The 27,022-nt window shown below is 39.1% G+C and overlaps 1 protein-coding gene across 2 annotated transcripts; it reads left to right on the top strand.

The window, feature by feature from the left end:
* The first annotated feature begins 13 nt into the window (after positions 1-13).
* Positions 14-22,666, top strand: LOC104225071 (uncharacterized). Of its 2 annotated transcripts, none has more exons than XM_070168383.1 (11): positions 14-451; positions 3,348-3,495; positions 4,586-4,653; positions 11,037-11,107; positions 12,056-12,319; positions 19,796-19,959; positions 20,048-20,103; positions 20,325-20,377; positions 21,908-22,076; positions 22,182-22,279; positions 22,355-22,666. In XM_070168383.1, the coding sequence occupies exons 1-11, from the start codon at positions 283-285 to the stop codon at positions 22,469-22,471; spliced, it is 1,377 nt and encodes a 458-aa protein (XP_070024484.1). In that variant the 5' UTR covers positions 14-282; the 3' UTR covers positions 22,472-22,666. The 2 variants fall into 2 exon arrangements, with proteins under 2 accessions (XP_070024484.1, XP_070024485.1); XM_070168384.1 differs by having other exon boundaries at positions 25-451; positions 3,351-3,495.
* The last annotated feature ends 4,356 nt before the right edge of the window (positions 22,667-27,022 follow it).

Genomic DNA, 27,022 nt, shown 5'->3' with positions numbered 1-27,022 from the left:
AATCAAGTGTAGATAAGTCAAATCTTTAGCTTATTTATATGCACATCTCAAGCAGCCTTTCAGTTCGTTGCCCCAAGATAAAGGAGGAGTAGAAATCTCCTAAAAATGGCGGATGCCTCAATATCTATTCTTTAAAATATCCATAGGCGTGGGCGTGGGCGTGGGCATGGAGGATATAAATGGATAATATATAGTAAGAAAAGAATGGGAGAGATGCTGACATAACAAGCAACAAGCTTAGGGTGCCAGCGAGTTTGACGGGCAAATCACTAACTCCTATTTATGGCGTCATTGGCACCAATATTTCATGATCATTATTTGCCTCGATTTAAGCACCATTCTCATTCCAATAACAATTCCTTCTTATGTTCCAATCCATATTCCTTCTCTTACCCGTACTGTTGTTCTTCATCGGCGTCCTTTAATTGGAAGAACTTTGTCATCGTTTCTGGTAAATTATTTTCCCTCCTTTTACAGCTTATATCAAATTCTAATTGAAATTTGTGCTTGCTCAAATGAATGCTAACATGAGGTGTTTGTTTGGCCACGCTTATGCATTTTAGTTTGATCATTAATTGGATGCAGTAATGATTCCTTTAAAATTCATTCTATTAGTAAATTGGTTAGTGCTTGAAGGCTGAAGCAACCGATATATGGATTAACACTGTAATACTAAATACAAATGAGATCTTTGTTTTGAATTCTGTGCCTTGAGCAGATATGTGCAGATATTCTGTTGAGGCTGAAACATTCAACTCGTCATCTATAAGTTGAAAGCGATAAACCAGAAATACATATCTGTTTTAATTTGTCTTATTATTGCCAAGAAGCTTTCGTACACCTCAACTATTCCATCAGGGGCCACGATTTAGGTAGATGAGAAGAAATCACTCAACCATTTTGCCTCTGCTGGAATTCAGACCTTGGTCTCTCATGGTCTTCATCCTAGCTTCATTGATCGCTAGGCGGTACCCTTGGCTGCAACTACCTTTGCTTGGAGTAGCTGTGTAGTTCTTCATTTGACTCTATGCCTTATTCTTTAGGTTGTCTTTTGGGACCTTCAATATCAACTACCTTTGCTTGGAGTAGCTGGTATATCATTATAACCTTATTCTGTAAGAAAAACTCTAAAAGTAAACTTGGGTGGGTCAATTCCATAGAGCACCCTAAATGGGGTCATTTGCAGGGTTGGACGAAGCTGGTGTTATACCATAGTCAGCCTAGGACAACCATTTGCACCACTAACCATTTGTACAGTCTCCCTGTTTGTCTACTGGTTCGTGGATGATAGGTTGAACTAAAGAGAATTTCGGTCTGTGGTGCCTTAAAACAACCCTTTCCAAAATATGCTAAGAAATATCTTGTCTTGGTCAGTCACGATACTATCTGGGGGAACCATGTAACTTGTAGATATTTTCTAAAAATGGCCTGCTCACTTGCTGAGCAGTGGAAGGACCTGACAATGGGAGGAAATGAACGTAGTTACTATATCTATTCACTACCACAAAAAAGTATCCATACTCGCAGATTCAGGAGCCCTTCGTGGCAATGTTCGTCCAAACCTTATGAAGCATAAGCTAGGGATACAAGTGAAATTTAAGGAACATATCAACAATCTTGTATCTACTTCTTAATATCAGTCAACATTGAAGGCCAGTAGAACACACCTGTCATCATATGTTGACTAGCAAGGATCCTTGAATGACCCCAACCCTAAGAGATGAGGGGTGTGTAGCACTAAGTAGCTGTCCTCCAAGCTTACAAGTGCTGCCAATCTACGTTTTAACATTCATTTCTGCAAAGTCAAGGATTGCATGCGGGTTAATATTATTGACTGCAACTATGACTTAGCCTGTTTGGTCAAGCTTCTCCGATCCTAGAAGCACTTTTTTTTCCAAAAAAGTGCTATTTTTCCAAAGTTGAAGTGTTTGGCCAAACTTTTGGAAGAAAAAAAAGTGCTTTTGAGGAGAAACCGGAATGGTTTTGGAGAATCAGAAAAAAGTAGCTTCTCTCCAAAAGCACTTTTTTGAAAAACACTTTTGAGAAAAATACACTAAGAAGCAGTTTTTAAAAGCTTGGCTAAACACTAATTGCTGCTCAGAAGTGTTTTACAAATTAATTAGCCAAACACAAACTGCTTCTAACCAAAAGTACTTTTGAGAAAAGCACTTTTGAGAAAAAGCATTTCTCAAAATAAGCTTATTTTTGCAGTTTGGCCAAACAAGCTATTAGTCGTGTCCACATCACCTTCATATCTAGCTAGAACCTCCTGTGTCCAAGTAGGTTGTAATTGAGATATGTTGCTGCATTAATTAAGTTCTGCATGCCTGTGAGATAGAGCATCAGTAGATGAATAGTCCACTCCTCCCTTGTAATGTATTTCATAGCTCGAATCCATAGTTTAGTGAAACCCTTCTACTATGGTTTAGTGGTGATCTTATTGCCATTGAAGTTTCTCAAACTAAAATGATTGGTCTTTGCTGTAAAATCAGTAGGCTGTAAATAATGCCTTCGTGCGTCTATTACAATCCATAAGACAATTAACTTCTTTAATCTGTAGGCAAACCTTGACGTGTAGCACTTAGAGCCATCAAATGCCACAGCAACTAATTCAGGATATTTCTGGTTCATTGTGACGCATAGATAGTGCTTTTATAATTCACTCCCCCTATGTTAGTGTGTAGTTTGTCAAGAAATAATTTATGAGCATGTCCGCTGATATGTGAGGATTGAAATTGCTCTGGGAACTCGATCATTTGGCTCTAGCATGTAATGATAATGCTACGTTCTAAATAAATGGAAATGAACTCTGGTACTCTACTTTAGTCAATGCCATGTTGCTTGTGGTGTCCTTCCACTTGTCGGTGCTGTAGCTTGCTTCCAGCTCATCCTCCTATGCAGGTTGTGTGGATATCTGCTAAATGATAAGAGTTGAAGCTGCTTCAGGGACTTACTGATATACTGAAATCTGCTTTAGGCAGTTCTATATTGCTCGTTATGTGCTTTCAGGTGTCAGCGATATGTACCTACAGCTAGCTTCCTCCTCTACTTTGGGTAGGTTGCTTGATATAAAGGGTGATGTCAACGTTTGAAGTCTTATGTGTTTGTGGTGTCCTTTGGAAAATAATGAGCGTCAAGTTGCAACAGTTTGCCCCTGCTTATTTTATGAATTTGGAATATTAACTTTCTATATCATAATTCAGATATGATGGCAATATGCTCTTTTGCAACCTCCACATCTTTGTTTATGCTACAGATGTTTTGGATAGTATTGCATTCTCTCTTTCTTTTCTTTTTTTTTGCAAATTGTTTTTCTACAGTTTTGAGAAAGTTACCCGCCCTTTCAGCAGGCATAAATAGTTTTTGGAGAAATCGAAGCCTTAGAGCCCAGGTGATGAGTTCAACTGAAAGAAGTGTTTTGTCACCAAGTTGGTTGTTGGACATGGAGGATAAGCCTGAGCATCTTCTTGTTCTTGTTCATGGCATCTTGGCAAGGTAGGCAAATTCTTTGCTCACCCAATGAGGGTAGCATACCTATATCTACTTTCTAATTGAAGTATAAAAGAGTACTTAAAAGAAGGATCAAAAGAGAAAAATAGAAAGTGAATAATGAATGAGTCACTGTTGATATCAACAATTTGAGATGGCAAATGCGTAGGATAAAAGTTAAACAAACTAGTGTGTCACCTGTTTCCATGTTCATCCAAGCATACGTTCGGGCTTAATTGATGTTATCCTTCTGCAAACAGAAAGCATTAGCATTTATAGGGTGCATGTGGTAGAACCTAAGAATAAGTTTCAAGAGGTAATAATGCATGTATCTTCTACATAACTGATAGAAGGTGTGAAGTCTTGAATGCAGTAACAGTTATTAATGGTTCTTATCTCTCATACATATCTCTTAATTGGTTTGTTTGATAGCAATATTTTTTACTTTGGTCAGGCCCAATCTTTGTCATTCTATATTGCTGAAGAGAAAGTATCAGCAGGGAGAAATATCTTTGCAATCGGATAACAAATGAGTACAGTCAGACCTCTCTATAACAACTATCCTCTATAAAAACATTTCGCTATGACGGTCAAGTTTTCTTTGGAACCGATTTTTTACGTGATGTTATATTATATATTCTCTAGTACAACATTTCGTTATTGCAACCAAAAACTTTTCGGACAACGACACCGTTATAGAGAGGTTTGACTGTACTTGATTATTGTGTTTTTTGCTGTTGGTATACTAATTACTAGGTTTGGTTTCAAGTTGTCTTTTTTTCATTATACAACATGTTTTACTTTTTCCCGAATTCCCGAATTCCGAAGGAGCATGAAGTTCTATCTGAGCCTTCTCTCCTTGCTTCTCCATGGGTGACATGCATCACCTTTATCTATTTTGGGTGAAAATGCTTTTGTAGTATTCATGAGTCAAGCTTCTAAAGGTGGATGTACAATTACCTCAATTCATCAGGTTGTCGATGATATTGTAGCTGATATTTTAATGGGTACTATGCTAATTGCTGATCTCGTGCATAGATCTTATAGTAGCATCTGGCACTCAACTAGCTTGTCATGTTGTTTGCATGGGATGCAGCCCAAGTGATTGGACGTATGCACAAGCAGAGCTTAAAAAGCAGTTGGGAAGAAACTTTGTGATCTATGGTATAGCTTTCTGTCCAAATTGTCTAATGTCATACTTTCTTGCTTTTGCTTAATAGTTTTGATTTTCTTGCTTCAATTGCACTCTACTCTGAGATACTGAAGTGCCAAAAAGCTCTTGCTTCCATCACATGAGAATATTATGAATACAAGCTGCCAAAATTTACAAGCTGTGTAAACCAGAATATTTAACTCCAATACATTTTGGAAGCTCGATGCTTAACATTTCAACATTTGGAACCATCTTAATGCATTTTAAATGAAATGATTATTTGATTTGTCAGGAAGAAAGTTCTGGGTCCGAACACTGTACTTATATTCTGGTATAGAGAATCACACTCTGACAGCTTAGTAAGTTATTGTCTATTAAACATAGGCGCTTTTCCATCGCCCTCGTTTTCCCGTCTGAATACAAGATGAAGTCATTGCGACAATTAACAACAAAGTAAGCTTTATGCTTCTCTCTAACTATTATTTTACTAAGGAACGATAAACGAGATTAGCTATATATCCTATGCATAGAATCCAATTCTTTACATCTTTGCATCCCTTTTGAAAAGAAACTTTAGCTCATTCAGCAAGGAAGGATAAGTAATTTCTGCATCGTCTTCTTTCCTCTATTCTTCTTGTCCTTGTGGTCGAGGAAGATTGAATTGCATTGTAGGAGTTACCTGTTAAACAGGATATGGATATTTTTCTCCAACGCAGAACCATATAAAGGGCAGCCCGGTGCACAAAGTATCCCTCATAAACGTAGTGTCCGGGCAAGAACCGTGCCCCAAGGGGTGTGATGTAGACAACCTACCCTAATGTAGAACCAGATCAGTGGGAAAATTTCAGTTATACTTTTGGGAGAATAGTGTTCATGTCCCAGTAGAGTTGTGAGAATATACGGGAGAAAATATGATTGATATTATTCACATATGTTAAACATGATACAATGACCCCTATATATATATACATAACATGTCCTACTCCTAATACATATGGGATTAGGACTATTTTTCCTATTTACATAACTATATTCTAACACTCCCCCTCAAGCTGGTGCATATAAATCATATGTACCGAGCTTGTTACATATGTAGTTAATACGAGGACCAGTGAGGGACTTGGTGAAAATATCTGCAAGCTGATCATTCGACTTCACAAACTTTGTAGCAATATCTCCCGAGAGTATCTTTTATCTGACAAAGTGACAGTCAATCTCAATGTGTTCAGTTCTCTCATGGAACACTGGATTTGACGCAATATGAGGAGCAGCTTGATTATCACACACAAGTCCCATCTGACTAATCTCACCAAATTTCAACTCCTTGAGCAACTGTTTGATCCAAATTAGCTCACATGTCGCCATAGCCATCGCTCGATATTCTGCTTTTGCACTAGACCGAACAACCACATTCTGTTTCTTGCTCTTCCAGGACACCAAATTTCCTCCTACTAAGACACAATATCCAGACGTAGAACGTCTATCAGAAGGTGATCCTGCCCAATCAGCATCGGAGTATCCAACGATCTGCTCATGGCCTCGATCCTCAAACAATAAACCTTTGCCTGGAGCTGATTTTATATACCGAAGAATGCGAACAACTACATCCCAATGACTATCACACGGAGAATCCATAAACTGACTCACAACACTCACAGAAAAGGAAATGTCAGGTCTTGTCACTGTAAGGTAATTTAATTTACCAACCAACCGTCTATATCTTGCAGGATCGCTAAGAGGCTCCCCTGTCCTGGCAGAAGTTTAGAATTCGGATCCATCGGAGTGTCAACAGGTCTACAACCTGTCATTCCTGTCTCCTCAAGAATATCTAAGGCATACTTTCGTTGTAAGATCACAATACCTGAGCTAGACTGAGCGACCTCAATACCCAGAAAATACTTTAGTTTACCCAGATCCTTAATCTGAAAGTGTTGAAAGAGATGTTGCTTCAATTTAGTAATACCATCCTGGTCATTGCCGGTAATAACAATGTCGTCAACATAGACCACCAGATAAATACAGAGACTCGAAGTAGAATGCCGATAGAATACAGAGTGATCAGCTTCACTCCGAATCATGCCAAATTCCTGGATAACTGTGCTGAACTTAGCAAACCAGGCTCGAGGAGATTGCTTTAGACCATAAAGTGACCGGCACAAGCGACATGCAAGGCCACGAGACTCCCCCCTGAGCAACAAACCTAGGTGGTTGCTCCATATAAACTTCATCCTCAAGGTCACCGTGTAAAAAAACATTCTTAATGTCCAGCTGGTAGAGGGGCCAATGACGAACAATAGCCATGGATAGAAAAAGGCGGACTGATGCTATCTTAGCCACGGGAGAGAAGGCATCACTGTAATCGAGCCCAAATATCTGAGTATATCCCTTGGCAACAAGACGAGCCTTAAGACGAACAACCTTACCATCCGGACCAACCTTGACTGCATACACCCAACGGCAACCAACAGTAGATTTACCTGAAGGAAGAGGGACGAGCTCCCAAGTACCACTCATATGTAAAGCAGACATCTCGTCAATCATAGCCTGTCGCCATCCCGGATGAGACAATGCTTCACCTGTAGACTTAGGGATGGAAACAGAGGACAAAAAAGATAGAAAAACATAATATGGTGATGACAAACGATGATAACTCAAACCGACATAATGGAGATTAGGATTAAGAGTGGTCCATATACCTTTCCGAAGTGCAATCGGTGTACTAGGAAGAGACAAGTCCACAGTAGGAGCAGGGTCAGGTGCATAACGTGAATCAGCTGGGCCTGATGCTGGGTGCGGACGACGATGATGTGTCAAGAGTGGTGTTCCTATGGCAGGGAGTCTAGGAGGGGCCACACTAGACTCCTCAACGATTGGAATGGGTAAAACTTCTGTAGCGGAAGGTGAATGAGGAGCTATAGTAGACTCGGGTAAGATTTCTGTGGCGGAAGGTGAATGAGGAGCTATAGTAGACTCCTTAAAGGTCGGTATAGGTAAGACCTCAGATATATCAAGGTGGTCAAAATGGTCAGAAGAGGTAAAGAAAAGTTTAGACTCAAAAAATGTGGCGTCAGAGGACATAAAGTACCTATGAAGATCAAGTGAGTAACAAGATATCCCTTCTGAACACGAGAATAACCAAGGAAGACACACTTGAGAGCACGAGGAGCTAACTTATCTTTCCCAGGGGTTAAGTTATGAACGAAACAAGTGCTCCCAAAAACACGAGGGGGAACAGAGTATAAGGGTGATTGGAGAAACAATACTGCATACGGTAGCTGATTCTGGATGGGAGAGGAAGGCATCCGATTAACTAAATAACAAGCTGTGAGAACTGCATCGCCCCAAAAACGCAATGGAACATGAGATTCAATGAGAAGTGTGCGAGCAGTCTCAATGATGTGCCTATTCTTTCTCTCTGCAACCCCATTTTGCCGAGGGGTATAAGGACAAGAGGTCTGATGAATAATTCCTTGAGTAGTCATAAACTGCTGAAATTGAGAGGATAAATATTCTAAGGCATTATCACTGCGAAAAGTGCGAATAGAAACACCAAATTGATTTTTAATCAGCACAAAAATTCTGGAATATAGAAAACAACTCAGAACTATCTTTCATTAAGAAAATCCAAGTACATCTTGAATGATCATCAATGAAACTAACAAAATAACGAAATCCCAAGGTTGAACTGACTCTACTAGGACCCCATATATCAGAATGAACTAAAGAAAAAACAGACTCTGCATGACTCTCAATACTACGAGGAAAGGAGGCTCGGGTATGTTTCCCGAGCTGACATGACTCACACTCTAATGTAGATAAACCAGACAAACTAGGCACCATTTTCTGAAGCTTGGATAAGCTTGGATGTCCTAAACGTCTGTGAATTAGGTCCGGAGGATCTGTAACTAGACATGCCTTGGAGGAATTGAGTGACTTAAGGTAGTAAAGGCTTTCTGATTCAAGTCCTGTTCCAATCGTCTGCCCTGTATTGCGATCCTGCATAATAAAGGAATCATCAATAAAATATATACCACAATGGAGGGCACGAGTCAAACGACTAACAGATGCAAGATTAAAAGGACAGCCAGAGACATAGAGAACGAAATCTAGAATGACAGAGGGTAGGGGATTCGTTTGTCCAACTCCTTTTGCTTTGGTTTGAGACCCATTGGCTAAAGTAACAGGGGGAAGAGACTGTGAATACGCAATATTTGACAAAAGTGATTTATTACCAGAGATATAATCGGAAGCGGCGGAGTCCACAACCCATTGTCCAAGAGTACTAGACTGGGAAATACAAGCAAAAGAATTACCAACAACAGAAGTATCAGTCTGAGCAACAGAGGCTACTTGTGGAGATGTCTGCTTGCTTGCTCGATACTGAAGGAACTCATTATACTCTCCTTCAGATAAAGAAAATCCCTGGTTACTTGTAGTCTCAGTCTGAGCAACATAAGCATTTTTGGTTGGGCGACCATGTAAAGAATATCACACGTCACGGGTGTGTCCAATTTTATGACAATAAGAGCACTTGGGTCTAGATCTTCCAAAACGACCTCCTCCTCGTCTATTCTCCATAGTATGAGATGCCCGATTGTCCACTGACTGGGATACGAGGACAGATGAGTCAAGTGTCTGTGATGAGCTCACTGGGTGACTTGGTGCTGCAGCAAGGCGAAGTAATCGAGAGAATAATTCATCAACTGTGGGGACAGTCGGACTAGCCAAAATCTGGTCACATACTGAATCAAGGTCATTAGGGAGTCCAGTGAGTGTAAGAACTAGAAACATCTTCTGTCGTTGCTTTTGTTGCTTTTCAATACTAGCAGAAACTGGCATCAATGTCTCAAGTTCTTCCATGACTGCCTGTACTTGTCCCAAGTAAGTAGACATATCCAATTCCTGTTTCTTCAAGCTTGTCATTCGCGATATTACATCATAGAAACGAGATGTCATTAGTGTATAAATTACGAGCCTTTTTCCAAACTAAATAACATGTCTGAAATGGACGGAACAAGGGCATCAACTTGGAATCAATAAATCGCCACAGGATACTACATAACTGAGCATCGACCTTCTCCCACAGTGTTTTGGCCTTTTCATCACCTTCGCTATCCTTTTTTGTTAAATGATCTTGAACTCCTTGACCTTTACACCACAACTCGACAGGCGAAGCCCAAGCTAAGTAGTTTGAACCTCCCATTAAAGGTTCTTAGGTAATCATAACACCGGAACTGCCAGAACCCCGGAACTGCCAGAACCCGAGTTTTTTAGACCCGAAAGCATCGACTCCCAAAGACATCGTTGGATTATCACCAAATAACAGAAATAATCAACTGACAACTCGCTGAAACAGATGAAGGAATCACTGTTTTTGCCGGAAAATTACTGTAGCTACCGGAAAAAATCAGTGTAGTCGCCGGAAAAACTCAAAGTGGTCAGAATTAAAAAATAAAAATATGGATAGGGTCGGAATTTGAGGGCGATCCAACTGCTCTGAAGGAACGAAGTCAAAAACTGCCCAGAAAGTGCTCCACGCGCCGGCGCGTAGAGTAGATCTCGCCGAAAAAAAAACCTTCTGATCGGCGCGTGGAGGCACGTGAGACGGCTGCCGGCGGAGGTGTTTGTTGGGGTTTGGTCACAGGGGGTTGGGGGACCTTGTGGTGGTGTTGGTTTTTTGCATAACAACGATGTAAATTGGTTTGACGAAAAACAGCCCTAAAAAGGTTGCCGGAATTGAAGCACGGCGACTTTCCCGGATATTTTCTCACTGCTGCTCTGATACCATGTGAGAATACACGGGAGAAAATATGATTGATATTATTCACATATGTTAAACACGATACAATGAGCCCTATATATATATACATAACATGTCCTACTCCTAATACATATGGGATTAGGATTATTTTTCCTATTTACATAACTATATTCTAACAAGAGTCAAGAAACTTTAGGTGATTTTTCTCCATCTACCTAATTGGTGGGCCGAGTTATATAGTACCTCTGTTAGTGGGAGGTAGCAGGTATCATATGGAATAGTTAAGGTGCACGCAAGGTCGCAAGCTAGGTGTGACACTACCATTATAAAAAATAGCTTCTCCTTCTCCTTTTTAATTGGAGAAAAGAAGAGGAGAGAGTATGGAAGAGGGAGAAGAAGACAATTAAGAGCGACCAATTTAGTTCTAACGGGACATGAATTCTTATGAAATGAACCGTTGGAATTGGTAACGGTGACTAAACTATAGTTTCAGTTGAATGTGGTTTCTTCTTCATGAAATAATTATGAATTTGAAGCCTGATCTTAGAACTTGAACATATGTTAAATGATGAACCAAAAGTTAACCAGTTGGGATTGCCAGTTGACCCTTTTTCTTCCTTCTTTTCTTTGCAGCAAGTTCATGTAACACTTTCACTAAAACCTTCTCCGGGATTGATGGAGCTGGGAAAAGACTAGCAGATGAAGTGAGTAAAAGAGGTGGTGCATGGACTTAGTTGTGCTTGTGATATTAGTACTACACAGTGTCATGGTGTAAGTTGGGTCCAAGTCTGGTGCAAATAAGCAAATATAGGGGTATACTCAATCAATCAAGCAATCAACTTCCCTTAGTCCCAACCTTGTTGGGCTCGCTATATGAATCGTTTGTACTCATTTTTGCTCTATTCTAGCATTCTTGAGTATTCAGATGTTTACTATTATTTAGACTACTTTTTCATTGGCCATCAACCTACTCTCTCCCTCCTCCTTCATTCAAGCTTGGAACCAATTGTGCTTGCACATAGACGGAGTTTCTAGAGGTATATTTTATCCATCATAATAGATAACTGAAAATGGATGTAATCTGACCTGGTAGCTGCTATCCAGGAAGCTCGGCCTCCTAAGCGGGATACAAATATGGCATAATGCGGAGACTTTTCTAGCAGTTCTGTGGTGGCGGATATGACCCTATTCACATATTTATAAGAACTGAAAGAAACAGACCCAGATGATATATTGTACTATCGAATTTTCCAAGTTATCTGAATATTTTTTCTCCTTTCGTCTGATCTCAAATGGTTCTTTGAATACTAGTAAAAAGACCTTCTCTCTGCCTACTTCTTCGAATTAGCAGTGAACTTTTATTAATGCACCACTAGTTATGCGAATTGGATTATCACCTTCATTTTTAAATAAAAAGTTCTTTCTTGATTTTCTTGATGGAAGTGTTCAATCTGCATTCCTTATCATAATTTTCTTTTAAAAAAAAACTGAATGGTCAAATTGTTTCCAAGTACACTTCTCTGATTTGAAATCATAAATTTTTCCATTCCATGCTTCTCAGAAGTTAGATGCCTATTTTAAAGTTGTCGGATTTTACCTTGTGATTGCTGAATGATTTGCCTTTTATATATGTCACAACTAATTATGAACAGGTCATGCTGGTTGTAAAGAAGCGAGATAGCCTAAAGAAGATTTCCTTTCTAGCTCATTCTCTAGGTGGATTGATTGCAAGATATGCTGCTGGTGTTCTTTATACATCAACCAAGCATAGTGACCCTTCTGATGATGTGGTCGCTTCAACTAACGCAAACTTCAAAATGACATGCTTCTCAAATAAAGGCTTAATTGCTGGGCTGGAACCAATCAATTTTATCACCTTGGCAACGCCACATCTTGGTGTGAGAGGGAAAAAGCAGGTTAGTTCTCATGTTGCCATCTGTTGAATGTCTATGATGCTAATTGTGGTTCTTTCTTATTACAAGGTTTTTGGTAAATGTGATTTCTTTGGATGGTATTTGTGGTAATATATCCTTGAGAAGTTACTCGACTTTTTACCGTGGTAAATCCTTCTTCGGAAATTTTTTGTGGGGCATATAATAAAGTTTATTGGAAAATTGAGTGTTAAAAGAGTTCCTGTTTTCGAATTTCATCAAATCATCAATATATGATTTTCAGTTGTCTTTACACATTTAATCATATACTGGCTTTGTTCTTATCCTGATTCATTTTTTTTTATAAGGTAAAGGTTTTATTGAATCGTACCAAGATGGTCAAAAGAAAGCACAAAAGCAAAGTACAGAACATGCAGCTATTACATTCTCCTTCCTAAGAGATCTATAAAATCCATATATTGATTTAGACTTACTAGAAGGCTACTTTTACACCAGAAATACAAGTTTTGTAAGCATCTATTTTTAGTTCTAGGAATTAAGAATTCTCTGCCATTCAGAACAAGCCTTGTTCCCCTCCAGGCTCCAGCCATATAGTCCAGCAAATGCACAATGGAACAGTCCTCCATATCTGCTTTTTAGGAACCACCTGTTGCTGCCAACTTTCCATTAATCCCTTCACATTTTGAGGCATCACCCAAGCAATACCTCTACAACAACATACTCAGTGTAATCCTACAAGTGGGGTCTAGGGAAGCTAGTGTGTACGCATACCTTACCTCTACTTTGTAAAGGTAGAGAGGCTGTTTCCGATATATCCTCGGCTCAAGGAAAGCATAAACACAATAATTTTGAAAAAGAGATACGGTAGTGGAGAAGCCATGCCATGGAAAGAAAAGCAGTAACAACAGCCAGAAAAATAAGATAATCGAAGCAAAAGAAACAACAGGTTCTAATAAAAGTGTAAGAATAAGGAATACGAAAATAATACTAGTACTATGGGTATGGAAAAAAATTATACGTATGAAAACCTTTCCACCGATGTTCTAATATAACCTTCCGATTCTATAGTTCTCCATGGCTACGAGGCCTCACATGGGTAGAGTTCGATATTCCTTTGTCGATGGCTGACCCCACTCTTTCCTTTCATCGGTCGGTAAGTGAAGCGGGACAGCAGTTGCTAAATAAAAAGGTGTGAAAAATGCTCGACTACCTACAAACCTACTACCCTAATCCTCGACTTCCACACCTTCCTATCAAGGGCTATGTCCTCGGTAAGCTGAAGATGTGCTTTGTCCTGCCTAATCACCTCACCCCAATACTTCTTCGGCCTGCTTCTACCTCTACTTGGACCCACCATAGCCAACCTCCCACACCTCTTCACCACGGCATTTGTGCATCTCCTCTTCACATGCTTGAACCATCTCAGCTTCGTTTCCCGCATCTTGTCCACCATAGAGGTTACTTTCACCTTGTCCCAAATATCTTCTTTCCTAATCATATCTCGTCAATTAGTACTATGTCAACTGTAAATAACATACACCACGACATCTCCCCTTGAATGTGTTGCGTCAACTTATCCATCACCAAGGCACATAAGAACGAGCTGACCGCTGATCCCTACTGCAACCCCATCACGACTCGGAAGTGTTCTGAGTCTCCTCCCACTGTCCTTACTAGGTCTTGGCTTCATCGTACATGTGCTTAATCGTCCTAGTGTATGCTACCCGTATACCTCTAGCCTCCAAACATCTCCACAGAACCTCCCTTGGGACTTTGTCATATGTTTTTTCTAGGTCGATGAACACCTTATGTAAGTCCCTCTTCCTCTCCCTATACTGCTTCATCAATCTCCTAACAAGATGAATGGCTTCTGTAGTTGATCGCCTCGCAATGAATCCGAACTGGTTCTCCGAAATAGACACACCCTTCCTCACCCTTATCTCTACCACCCTCTCCCAAACTTTCATAGTGTAGTTTAGTAGCTTGACACCCCTATTGTTATTGCAATTTTGAATATCAGCCTTGTTCTTGTACAAGGGAATCATTGTTCTCCACCTTAATTCCTCGGGCATTTTTGCCATCCTAAAAATGACATTAAACAACCCAGTGAGCCCACTCCAAACCCTAGGCTCTTCCATAATTCTACCAGGATCTCGTTTGGCTCGGCCGCTCTTTCCCTGCTCATCTTACGCATAGCCCCCTCAACCTCCTCAACCTTTACACGCCTACAATACCCACAACCCTGACTACTCTCGGAGTGCTCCAGATCACCCAGCACGATGTTCATGTCCCTTTCTTCGTTCAAGAGTCTATGGAAATATGTTTGCCATCTACGTCCAATGTGTGCCTCTTCCGCCAATCCTTTGCCATCCTCGTCTTTGATGCACTTCGCTTGTTCTAGGTTTCCGACCCTTCTTTCTCTCGCCTTAGCTAGCCTGTACTGCTTCTTACCCTCGCCTTTGTCCTCAAGTTCTTCATATAAGCATTCAAACACATCCGTTTTTGCCGTCGTAACAGCTAACTTCGCCGCCTTGTACCTCTTCCTATGCGTCCGCTTATCTTCTTCGTCTTGTCCTCTACTAACTTCACATACGCATCCGATTTAAAAATTCCTTATTCAAATTATTACTTTTTTCTTTGTTGGTAGAAATCCACTGATTGTCCAGTTCATTAGGGAGTGTTTTTTGGAGTGACAATAGGGGTATCCTTCTTTTTATCATTTTCCAAAAAGTTGATAAACTTGGCGGGTATGTAAAAGATATTCTTTGTTTTCCATCACTTTTACATGTGTTAAAAAAATATTGTGACATTTCCGTTCTTATGGCCTGTTCAAATCGATTATTCTTTATGTAGCGAAATGGTCGATTCCATCGATTATAATCGAAAAGAAGACTCACAAGAGGCTGTTGAAACCAGAAGAGGTCTTTATTTTCATTTTTTTTATCAAGCAGTTGCAATTTAAAAATTTCTGTATTCCCCGTGTTATTATTATTCAGATAAGAATCCTCATAATCATAAATTGGACTATTACTAGTATTAATATTATTATAGCCTGTCTCTGTAAGGTGAGAGTGGAATTTATCCTTTATTTTGTCCTTTCCATTCACTCGGATTTCTTCCGTTTCATCGATTTTGTCCGGATCCCACCTTTCTTCCGAAAAAAGGGAAGGAGAAGGATAAGGATCTTCTTCAGTGGATCCCTCTTGTTCCTGTTTAGTCCCCTTCATTTCGGAAGCTGTTTCTATTTCTACATCTCTTTCTTCCTCACTTTCCAATTAGCTGTCACAAACTCAAAAGTTTCCGCAAAATCCAAAAGCGAGACTCCTCATTCGTTTCTATCCCCAAAACCAAAACCACCATGCACAACGTTATAACCCCCTAAAGTTGTCCCGATGTGGCCATCAAAATCTCCTCCTATGAATAGCTTCTCAGTGAGCGGTATACCGATCACAACCTCATCCAAATCCTCCCAAAATGCTTCTTGGCCTCCTCTCCCAATCTCGCTTGAGGCGTGTAAACACTAATTATGTTTAAAGTAAGCTCTCCAACGACTGGCTTAATCCCCATCATCCTGTTGTTAACCCTCTTAACCTCTACCACCTGCTCCCTGAGTTTCTTATCAACTAAAATGCCTGCTCCATTCCTATTCCTCGAGCCTCATGAGTACCACAATTTAAACCCGTCCACATCCCGTGTCTTAATCCGTACCCATTTGGTTTCCTGGACTTAAGCTATATGGATCCTCCTTTTCTTGAGAATTTTCACCAACTCTATAGACTTCCCGTCAATGTCCCTATATTCCAAGACCCAACTCTCTTTCTAGAGGCTCCCTTAACCCACTTGCCACCCCTGACCCTCACCCCCAGCCTCAACCGAGGAATGACCTTAATATACCATCGTTCATCAGAGTCACTACAACAGGTGTAAACTAATTAGGGGTTTACTAAAAATGACAAAAAATAAACGGCGATTCTAGAGTTAAAGAAAGGCAAGTGGGACTAAATACAAGCATCGATATTAAAGGACAGGAAAGCAAATACGAATGAGCGAAACAGAATAAAGCAAATCAAGAAAGATAGAACCTGGATTGTAGTCGGAGGCGTCAAGACGATGTTGCCACTCCTTGGGCAGGAGGAATTACAGTAGAGAACACTTGGATGGAGGTCGACGGAAACAATGGAGCTCATCGGAAAACTGACCAGAATGACTGTATCTCGCCGGAACTGGCAGGAACTTGGGTGGGTTAGGTCGATTTGAGGAGGCGACCACCAAAGAGGGAAAATCTTGCCGGAAATCTGACTGCATGGTTGCTCACGCGCCGACGCGTGGCTGGATCTCGCCGGAATAGTCCTGGTTCAGCCGGCCCTGTTCACTGTACACAAATGCAAACACACAACACACACACAAGGAGAGGGAGAAGGAGAGAGAGATGGAGAGAGGAGAGAGGAGAGAGAAGGGGTGGGATGTTTGTCGCCGTCGCTGGGTTGGTCACCGGTGGTGAAACAACAGCTCAGGGAGAAGAAAAAAAAGAAAAGAAAAAGAAGGAAGAGAAGAGGAGAGAGAGGAGAGAGAGAGAGAGGAGAGAGAAGGTGCCTACCTGCTGGGGATGGTGGTCGCCGGCGCTGGGTTGGTCACTGGCGGAGAAAGAGTCGTTAGAGAGTTCAAAAAGAGAGAGAGAGAGAGAGTTTGAAGAGAAAGAGAGGTAGGACCTCACTGCAGATTATGTAGCAATCCCAAGCAATACCTCTAATGGTTAGAAAAAAATCTCAACATTGTCTTGCAAAACTGCAATGGGGAAAAAGATGTCAACTGGTTCCTGATTTTCTTGACATAGATAGCATCTGCTGCATAGAAAAAAACCCCCTCTTCTGCAAGTTATTCTGAGTTAAACATGCCCTGCAAGCTGTTATCCGCCCAAAGCAAGCTACCATGACAGGAGCTTTTGTTTTCCATATCATCTTCCAGGGCCAAGAAGCTTTGCACTGTCCTGATTGCTTAATCAACAGTCTGTAGCAGTTTTTAACTGAAAACTTTTTGTTTTTGCTTGCTAACCAAAGCAAGGAGTCCATTCTATCATGATCGATACAGACTGATTCCAACTGCAGAAGTAACCAACAGAAAAGCTCCATATCCCAGTCATTTAAATTCCTTCTGAAAACAATTTGCCAACCAGGACGAAAATCAGCAAGTGTACCTTCTTTATTTGCTGAACAGCTAAATAGAATAGGGAATTTATCCTTCAGGTACTCGTCTCCAGCCCACAAATCTGTCCAGAATCTAATTTTTAATTCCATCATCCACCCCCAATCTGGTGAATTGATTAAATTCTCCCTAAAGCTTACTTATGTTCTTCCAGACTCCCCTTTTAATATTTCTCCATCCTTCCTCTTTACCATGAATAGCATTTCAGCTCCTTCCAAAACTTCATTTCGTTCCATGTAATACCTCCAAAGCCATTTAACTAGCAAACTTTTATTGTTTAATTTCGGATTTCTTACACCCATTCCACTCCCTTCTTATCCCTCAGAACCACCTGCCGTTTGACCAGATGAATTCTTTTCACGTCTTCATTTTCATCCCATAAAAACCTATTTTTTATTGAATTCATTTTTTTCTCCAATGCTGCTGGCATTGAGAATATGGACAGTAGGTAGGTAGGCATACCATGTAGCACACTTTTAATGAGAGTAAGTCTGCCCCCATTGAGAAATATTGTTTCTTCCATGGGTTAGTTTATTAGCACATCTATCCAGAACACCTTACCAAATGTTCTTATCCTGATCTATTTATCTTGACTGGAATCCTCTTCATGGGTAATCCTATGTTTAAATGGAGTAGTTGGTGCTTCATTCAATCAATCAGCTCTGCCTTGAGCCAAAAGAAGTTAGGTCGTCTATGTGAATCCCCTTAAACTATTATATTTAATTCGGATCCAACTTGTTCCTTGCTTACATTCCATGGAAAATCAAGATTCTCCAAAACTAGAGATTCTCTAATTCTCACATATATATACTTACCAATATACTGATCTATAAGTCCCTTAATCAGGCTAAACTGCCAAAATGGCGGATCTAATGCAAGTGTAACAACAATAACTAAAAGCCTTAATCCAAACAAGTTGGTGTGAGTCATTACTTTTATTGTGTTCTTTCCTCCGCCAAATGAGCGTTGATGATGAATAATTGGTGCTTGTGGAATGAAAACTGACATCAGCTTTTGACAACTCATAAAAGAAACTAACTTCAGTCTTTGACAAGGTAAATCAACAGATTTTGTGGTATTCCATTTTAAAGCAAAATTTTGACTTTTGGAATAGTATCTTGGTATTATATTCTTTCGCTGGGGTACCTCATGATCTCTAGAATAAGGCACAAAGATATTGATGGTTAATTAAGGTTTGTGTACTTTCCCAGGAGAAATATAATCGTTTTTGTTCCCAAATTTGATAGTTAACCCAATAGAATGTCAATGCAACAATTGTATTAGGAGAAAAAGATCCAAGTCTCATGTTAGCATTTGCTGATTGTTTTCTTTGATACTTCTTTTCATTACTGAGAAAACTCGGGGCCAGCTGCCGCACGGTTTGAAACTCGGTTGGTAATGGTCCACTGCTCTATCCTTCTCCACTTAAAATACCATGATTTTGTCGACAACGGTATTCGAACTCGTAACGTGTGCCTAACCCACACATAGTTTTGTGCTCTTACTACTTGACCAAAGCCTTAGAGACTAAAGTTTTCTTTATCTTCACGATTGTTTTTTGAAAATTATTCAAAAGAGACTTGTTACTCCCATTTTATTTCTGTCTAGGGCCTCTCCGTAAATTGAAATACTCTAGAGTACACTTTCAGCTGGTACAAAGAATTAGAAGTGATAGGCACTCATTTCCATAATTTTCTACTATGATGTGTTGATCTTCTTGTCCTTAGTTAACTGCCGTCTTCATTAAGGCCCATTTCTATATCAATGCTGGTAACTACATTATTTGATACAAAAACCGAAGAAGTACTCATGTATTTTATTTCTTATTGGAAGGCAAAAGAAGCACAAATTAATAGTTTACATTTAAAAAGTACTCCAAAGAAACTAGAAATTATCCTTGTTTCAGGAAAGTAGATGCCATTTAGGGATGTCAAAAGTATAAATGATGACTCTTATTATGCAATATATAAATGGTATGTAACCAATATAATTGAGTTATTGGTATTATTCAAGAAGGAAATATGACAGACAAAAAATTAAATAGCTTATCATATCTGCAATAAATTCTTTAGGTCAACAAAGACCCCAAATGGGTGATGTTTTAGGGTCCTGTTATCTTCCCTCCTTGCGTCACAGGATATACAAATCCGGGAAAGTAATTGGTAGGTTTTATTCATCAGCAAGTGTTTTTATATAATCCAACTGTAAGATAATGACTCCAGCAAGATTTGAACAATCTTTGTGATTATTTATGTTGGCTCTTGACATCCCGACTGTTGATTATCTTTTATTTTTTAGCTTCCATTTCTCCTGGGAGTTCCTATATTAGAGAAACTTGCAGCGCCAGTTGCTCCCATTTTTGCTGGTCGAACTGGTAGTCAGCTCTTCCTCACAGAGGGCAAGCCCAACAAACCACCTCTGCTACTTAGAATGGCATCCGACTGTGATGATGGTAAATTTATGTGAGTCAAAAAATCTTTCTACCATTCCCGAGCAGCAGTTTCCTATTCCATCCTTAAGCTTCTTACACATGTTTTTTCCTTCTTGCAGATCGGCCCTCGGTGCTTTCAAATGTCGTGTTCTTTATGCTAATGTCTCTTATGACCGTATCCTTTGCATCTCCTTGTAGTTTCTCAAGCTTCATATTTCCTTTATATTATATATATATATATATATCAGCTTTCTTTTTTCTCTTTTGGCTAAAGTAATTTTTTTGTTTCTATTATTAATTTTACTTCCCTTGCAGTAATTGCACTAATTTCTTGACATAATCTAGATATGGTTGGTTCTCTTGCAGTAATTGCACTAATTTCTTGACATAATCTAGATATGGTTGGTTGGCGTACATCCTCTATAAGAAGGGAGACAGAACTTTTCAAGGTGATCTTATAATTATTAAATACTCTATTATTTTTCAAGGAGATAATCATTCATTCTGATTAGATGTCTACAATATCGCACTATGAATTCGGGTAGTTAGTCTGGATAAATTGGTGTGAGGTCAAGTATAGCTACTGTTTCAGGTAAAGAGTAATTAAACAAGGTTCAGATCTAAAGTTTAAGCTTTCATTATGTTTTGAAATAGACATATTGATTATTTGCAATCATGAAACACTCACAGAGTGCTGAGGTTTTGATGACTCAGACAAGGGCTTTCCTTTCTGTCATGCAAACTTTGTTTCCTTTCTGTTCAAGCTGTGTTTCTCTTAGAGGCTTAAGTTGGTTAACTTTAGTGGTAATTTTTGTATTAGCATTCTATAGTATGATTCTATTCTCGTGGGCTTTCTGATGCGAAAATGATTTAATGATAAACAAGACCTCATAATGTAATTTTCATATTTTACTTAAATGCTAACCTCTTTAATGCTTTCCGCAGCTCTGTGGTGGATAGAGATTCAAGTATTGTAGGTCAACCTTTAGATTTGTCGTCTAGTGGTTAGGACATTGGGCTCTAAAATCCTTAACCCGAGGTCAAATCTTGCTGGAACTTTTACCTTGTTGTACTTTTAGTTTCTACTTGGTCTTTTTTTTTATAACCCTGGTGTCCAAGCCAGCTTGCACGCACCTCGACTAATTCCACGGGATACCTGTCACCTCCCACTAGCAACAGGTACCAGGTAACTCTATCCACCAAGACTTGGATAGATGGGAAGAAATCACCTAGTGTTTTTTGCCTCCGCTGGAATTTGGACCTAAAACCTCATGATTCTCACCTACTTCATTAACCACTAGGTCACACCCTTGGGTGCTAGTTTCTACTTGGTATAGCAACTAAAGAATTACCCTAGTTGCTTTAATGTGGAGAAAAAGATGCGAGAGGCGAGGCTAAGATGGTTCGGGCATGTTAAAAGGAGAAGCACAGATGCCCCAGTCAGGAGGTGTGAGAGGTTGGCCTTGGGGGGTACGAGGAAGGGTAGAGGTAGGCCAAAGAAGTCTTGGGGAGAGGTGATCAGGCGGGACATGACGCAGCTTGAGCTAACCGAGGACATGACTCTTGACCGCTTTCTTGGTGGCCAAAGGTAGCAGTCCGAGACTGAAATCGGCGACGAAGTCGACCAAAACTTGTGATTTGATCGTAGTCTTGGGTTTATATTCGATGTCAAATTCACTCATTTCGACTGCCCACTTGGCCAGTCGACCTGGCAATTCCAGTTTGTGAAGGACATTCCGCAGGGGAAAAGTTGTCACCATGGCTATCGGGTGACATTGAAAGTAAGGCCTAAGCTTTCGAGTGGCGACTATGAGAGTTAAAGGCCAATTTTTCGAGGTGCGGATAACGAGTTTCCGCTCCCGTTAAAATTTTGCTAACATAATAGATCGAAGACACTTTTCTGATAAAATCCTTTAGGAGTTCATTATAACAGGATGAATGTGTTTCTCTACCAGTCTAAAGATTTCTTAAACTTGCAGCCACCTCGGCGATCTTTGGATGGATACAAGCATGTTGTAGATATGGAATATTGTTCAGCCGTTACATCTGAAGGTCCCCATTTCCCTCCCGAGGCAGCCAAAGCAAAGGAGGCAGCTCAAAATGCACCCAGCGCACAGACCACATTGGAATACCATGAAATTATGGAAGGTAATATTACTAAGAAGCTGTTTCTGACAGTTGAAAATGAATCTCAAAGCCCTTACATCTGCTTATTTTGCGGCACACTGAATCTCAGTACTCTTTTTCGAACAGAGGAAATGATAGGTGGCTTGCAGCAGTTAAGTTGGAAGAAAGTTGATGTTAGCTTTCATTCAGCATTTTGGCCTTTCTTCGCCCATAACAATATCCATGTAAAGTCCTGGCAAATATGTTAAGGTTCCAACCTGTCCATCTGTATCTAATTTGATCACTATTCCTGGTAACAGGTAAAGAATGAATGGTTTCACAATGCTGGAGCTGGAGTAATTGCACATGTGGCAGACCACATAAAGCAACAAGAGAAGCAACGGGAATACTCCTTATTTTTAACTGCTAGTTTGTAGTTCATGCAGCTGTTCAACAATTGATATTGTTTAGAAAGGAATGACGCTAGTTACTTCCTTCTAATAGCTATAATTGATTGCAATGTTACTCTGTTTTAAGTTGCTGTAAAGTACTTGGGCAAACTGCAAAAACTTTAGGAAGTCTTGTGGAACTGGACAATGTTATACTAAAATGGTGTTGCTTTCGTTGTGTAACTGAAGGAAGAAACTATGATGCCAACATTTTGCTTACAAGACGAATAAATCAAAGAAATGTGAGGGCAAGAACTTCCAACCTGGAACTGTTTGGAGGAAAATGAATTCTGATGAAAATTTGAGAAGATATGGCAGGGAAGGCACTCTAGAAATAGTTTGGGGTAAAACTATTTCCCATCGTTTGCTGGAAAACAAACAGAAGAATATTGTTGACAAGCTAAGAGTAACTTAAGCTAACCATTGACCAAATGAAACATTGCACCAAAAAGAACACAGCATGTTATCCACTCCTAAGATAACATAATGCAGTTAGGCCTCTCAATATATTTGGTTTACAATCTTCCGGAGTGCGTGGTAAATCTAGGATTCAACCCTACAAGTAGTTGTGACCAAATATAATCAAGGTACTAATGGACATGCAAAATAAGCTCTTGATTTGAAAAACAAATAGGGGCGCAGATCATTTTTAGTTGGTCTACTTTTTGGAATGACAAGTAGGCTGCAGTCTTGATCTTAGAATTTGCAAATGGCAAGCATCATGGGTATTACTAGAACATAAAGGTGTCAAATGTCTTTGTCCAGTACAATATTATCAGTTTTTTGGGGGTAAAAAGGTAGAGAAGATTCGAGTACATTCAACTAGGTATTTTTAAAAGTTTGCTAGAGATAGGGGTAAATTTAGCCGAATATTATAGCAGCACGGGTAAATTTAGCTAGATAATCTAGGTAAATCTAGGTAAAGCTTATTGAGACTTGAATCTTAACTTCGGTGAAAATCAGAAATCATGTCGTTGGAAAGGTACATAAGCTGACCAGTTCTTCTTTACTAAGTAAGAGAAATGCCACAACAGTTCAAATAACAAAGGTCAAGACTTACATATATGTAAACCAGGTAAACTTCTACTAACAGATTGAATTAAGCGAAATAAAAGGAGTGGTGGTTCGGGAATTCCCTTTAAAGGAATGTCATGACTCAAAATTTCACTCTCGTTAGGCAACCTAACATATAGTAACAAATGTAGAATCTAATTATTACGCCATTAATTATTTCATGATATAAATAACAATGCGGAATAAATGCCAATTCAGCATCATAATTGTAAAATCAAAGATAAGGTCTAAATACGACCACAACTGTCCAACAAACCTCCAAAATCCGGTGTCACTATATCACAAGCATCTAATAATTAAGAGTAACAAGTTTCACCTGAATGATAACATATGTTTGGAAAAAAAATACATAAACATAAATGAATAAGTAGGAAAGGGGGATTCTATGTGCTGCGAGTCGGATCAAGTATAACAGCTCACCACGAAGTCTCCAATTAAATACTCCTAATCAGCTCAATGGGTACCACAAATACCAGTCTCAGAACCTGCACAAAATATATAGAAGTGTAGTATGAGTACAAAACCACAATACTCAATAAATATTAAGTTTAACCTCGAATAAGTAGCGGCGAGAGATCAATAGTCGGACCGACTAACAACTTAATAATCACAAGAGGTATAACAACATATGGAATAAAGCATGATATTATCAATCAAGTTTACCAGTACAAGCACATAAAACTGGAATGTAAACATGCTTTTCAAATAAGAGATAGCACATAGTATCAGATATCTCAAATCTTTCACAATCATGATATGCGCCAAATAACAGTGAGATAAAAGTAAGAGCCATTGCATGAGTCTACGCTACCAATGCACGCTCACAACTCCATATACCCGACACTAACAGAGTGTCCAAATCAATACCAATTTCAGTATCGTATGCCACTCGATCCATACATATTTTTGTGGCAGAGTGCTACCCAATCCACACCTAATAATACTGTTACGGTATGCAATCTGATCCGCACAACATCATCAATAACCAATATCCACTCATAATATCTGTGGTGCCCAAATTCTCAATTTTCCCATAATATTTAACTCTCAAACTCATAGATATATGTATGAGACAACATAATTAAAGGCACCAAATTATAATAATAGAAATGCGGATAAAAGTACATAAGGCTAAAAGATGGCTATGGCTAATCTTATAATTCAATTCATCTCAACAATTCAATAAGTAATTTCATCATTCAAAGGTCTTATTATAATATTTATCATGAATGAGATAAGCTATTTAACTACCAAATCATGAATCAATAAGACAAGTATATGACTACGGCTCCACAAAGAAGCTCAATATGACAAAACAATTATATATGCTAAATTTGACAAGTCATAAACTTAAGCATGTTCCCAAGATACAATTACAAGTCATCACGTAATTATATAACGAGTTCATATAGTCCAAATAAGGCATAATCATAAGCCAAACATTTACCGGATATGGCCATAACCTAGATATGCATATACACTCGTCATCTCACATATATGTGGCTCCTAAATGAAGCAATAAGTATCAAATAGATCACCTATAGAGAGAATTCCCTCTTATAAGGATAGAATAGAAGACTAACCTCCACACCTGGCAAGCTTTAATCAACAACAAACCGTGTTTTCATTCAAATCCAACTCCAAACGACTTAAATCTAGCCAAATACAACACAATAACATCAAACAAAGTTATAGGAATCAATTCCAAACAATAAAGTTTCAATCTTTAATCAAATCTCCAAAAGTCAGAAAAGTCAACCCGGGCCCATATTGGGAAAACCCGAGTCAATGGATAGATCCAAAATATCCACAACCCTACAAGTCCAAATATTTAATTAAATTCTAAAATAGGGTCCAAGTCGGCTTCCAAATCTTCAAATTACACCCTCTTAACTTGTAAACAAAAAATCCCAAAATTCACTTTAAATTCTAATTTTTAAGCGTAGAAATTCACGAGAAATCGATATATAAAACAAAATCGGTGTAAAAATTATTTACCTATAAAGTAATAGAGAAATGCTTCTTTAAAATCTCCTCATCTCGAAGTCTAGGGCTTAAAGTATGAAAGAATATGCTAAAATTCCGTAACAACTTAAATATTCTGCCCAGAAGTACCCTTCGCGAATGCGATACCTGCTCCATGTTCGCAAAGCACAACCTAAAGCCGCTGACAAAATACACTTCGTGATCGCGGCCTCAACCTCGCGATCGCGATAGCCAACAGTCCACTCTCTTGCGAACGCGAGCAAGACCTTCGCGAACGCGAAGTCTAAATCCTCCCCTTCTAGCTCTATTTTTATGCGTGCAAATGCAGCAGAAACACCTCACAAATGCTACTCACCTCCCGCAATTGCAAAGCTCATCAGATACACTAGAAATCAACAATTCCAAACTCAACCGAAATAGTCCAAAATCACTCTGAAAACAGCCGAGCTCCTTAGGACCCCGTCCAATCATACAAACAAGTCTGAATAGATTATCCAAAGGTTCAAAACACCATAAATAATATCAAAAACAAGAATTAAAGATCAAAACATTCTCTTAACATTCAAACATTCAAGCTTCGCCGAATTAGTCTGAATCATACTTAAGACCCTTTTGTCCATAAATGTTTTTTCCTTTTTTTTTGTCCCAATTTTTTTTTTCAAAAAATGTGTTTGTCCATGAAATTTTATAAATTTTTGGAGATTTTTAAATAATGAGTTATTCACAAACCAAAAAGCAGCTTTGACTACTTTTTCAGAATTTTCAAAAGTTATTTTTTCCCCTCATAAAACTGCAATATCTTTTCAAGTGAAATGAATGTACAAATACAATTTCAAATACCATTTTTCAACGTAACTCCAAATACTGCTTTTCTTAAAATTACATTTTTATGTCCAAACTCTTATTTAGGCATTCCAGATCATAAGCAAACTTCGCACACAAGCTCTATTTCACTAAGTGAAACTATCCAAGGTCTCAAAACCACAATCGAACCCCGGTAACACCAAAGTTAATTTTTGGTCAAACTTAAGAAATTTCATTTTTTCAAATGCCATCTTTCGGAAATTAGAGCCAAAACCTTCTCGGAACCTCTGAATCCAAATCCGAACACACGCCCAAGTCCAATACCATACAAACCTATTGAAACCATCAAATCCCGATTCTGAGGTTGTTCACTCAAAAGTCAAACCACGGTCAACTCTTTTAACTTAAAGCTTTCAAATTAAGAATTACTCTTCCAAATTAATAACCTCATGGAAATAAAAAACAACCACACACGCAAGTCATAACACATCATATGAAGCTACTCAAGGCCTCAAACTACCAAATAGAATGCTAGAGCTCAAAATTATTCTTTAGATCGTTACAGTCTCCCCACTTAAACATACTGTCACACTCCAAACCTGGAGAGGCATGGCCGGCACCCGGTGCCATACTTTGTCACAACCCAAATCCCACCATAGGGGTCGACGGATTGTG

Source organism: Nicotiana sylvestris, chromosome 2 (genome assembly GCF_000393655.2).
Source record: "Nicotiana sylvestris chromosome 2, ASM39365v2, whole genome shotgun sequence".
Classification (NCBI taxonomy): Eukaryota; Viridiplantae; Streptophyta; class Magnoliopsida; order Solanales; family Solanaceae; genus Nicotiana; species Nicotiana sylvestris.
Note: the sequence above shows the minus strand (reverse complement) of the source record. Positions and strands in the feature narration are given on the sequence as shown.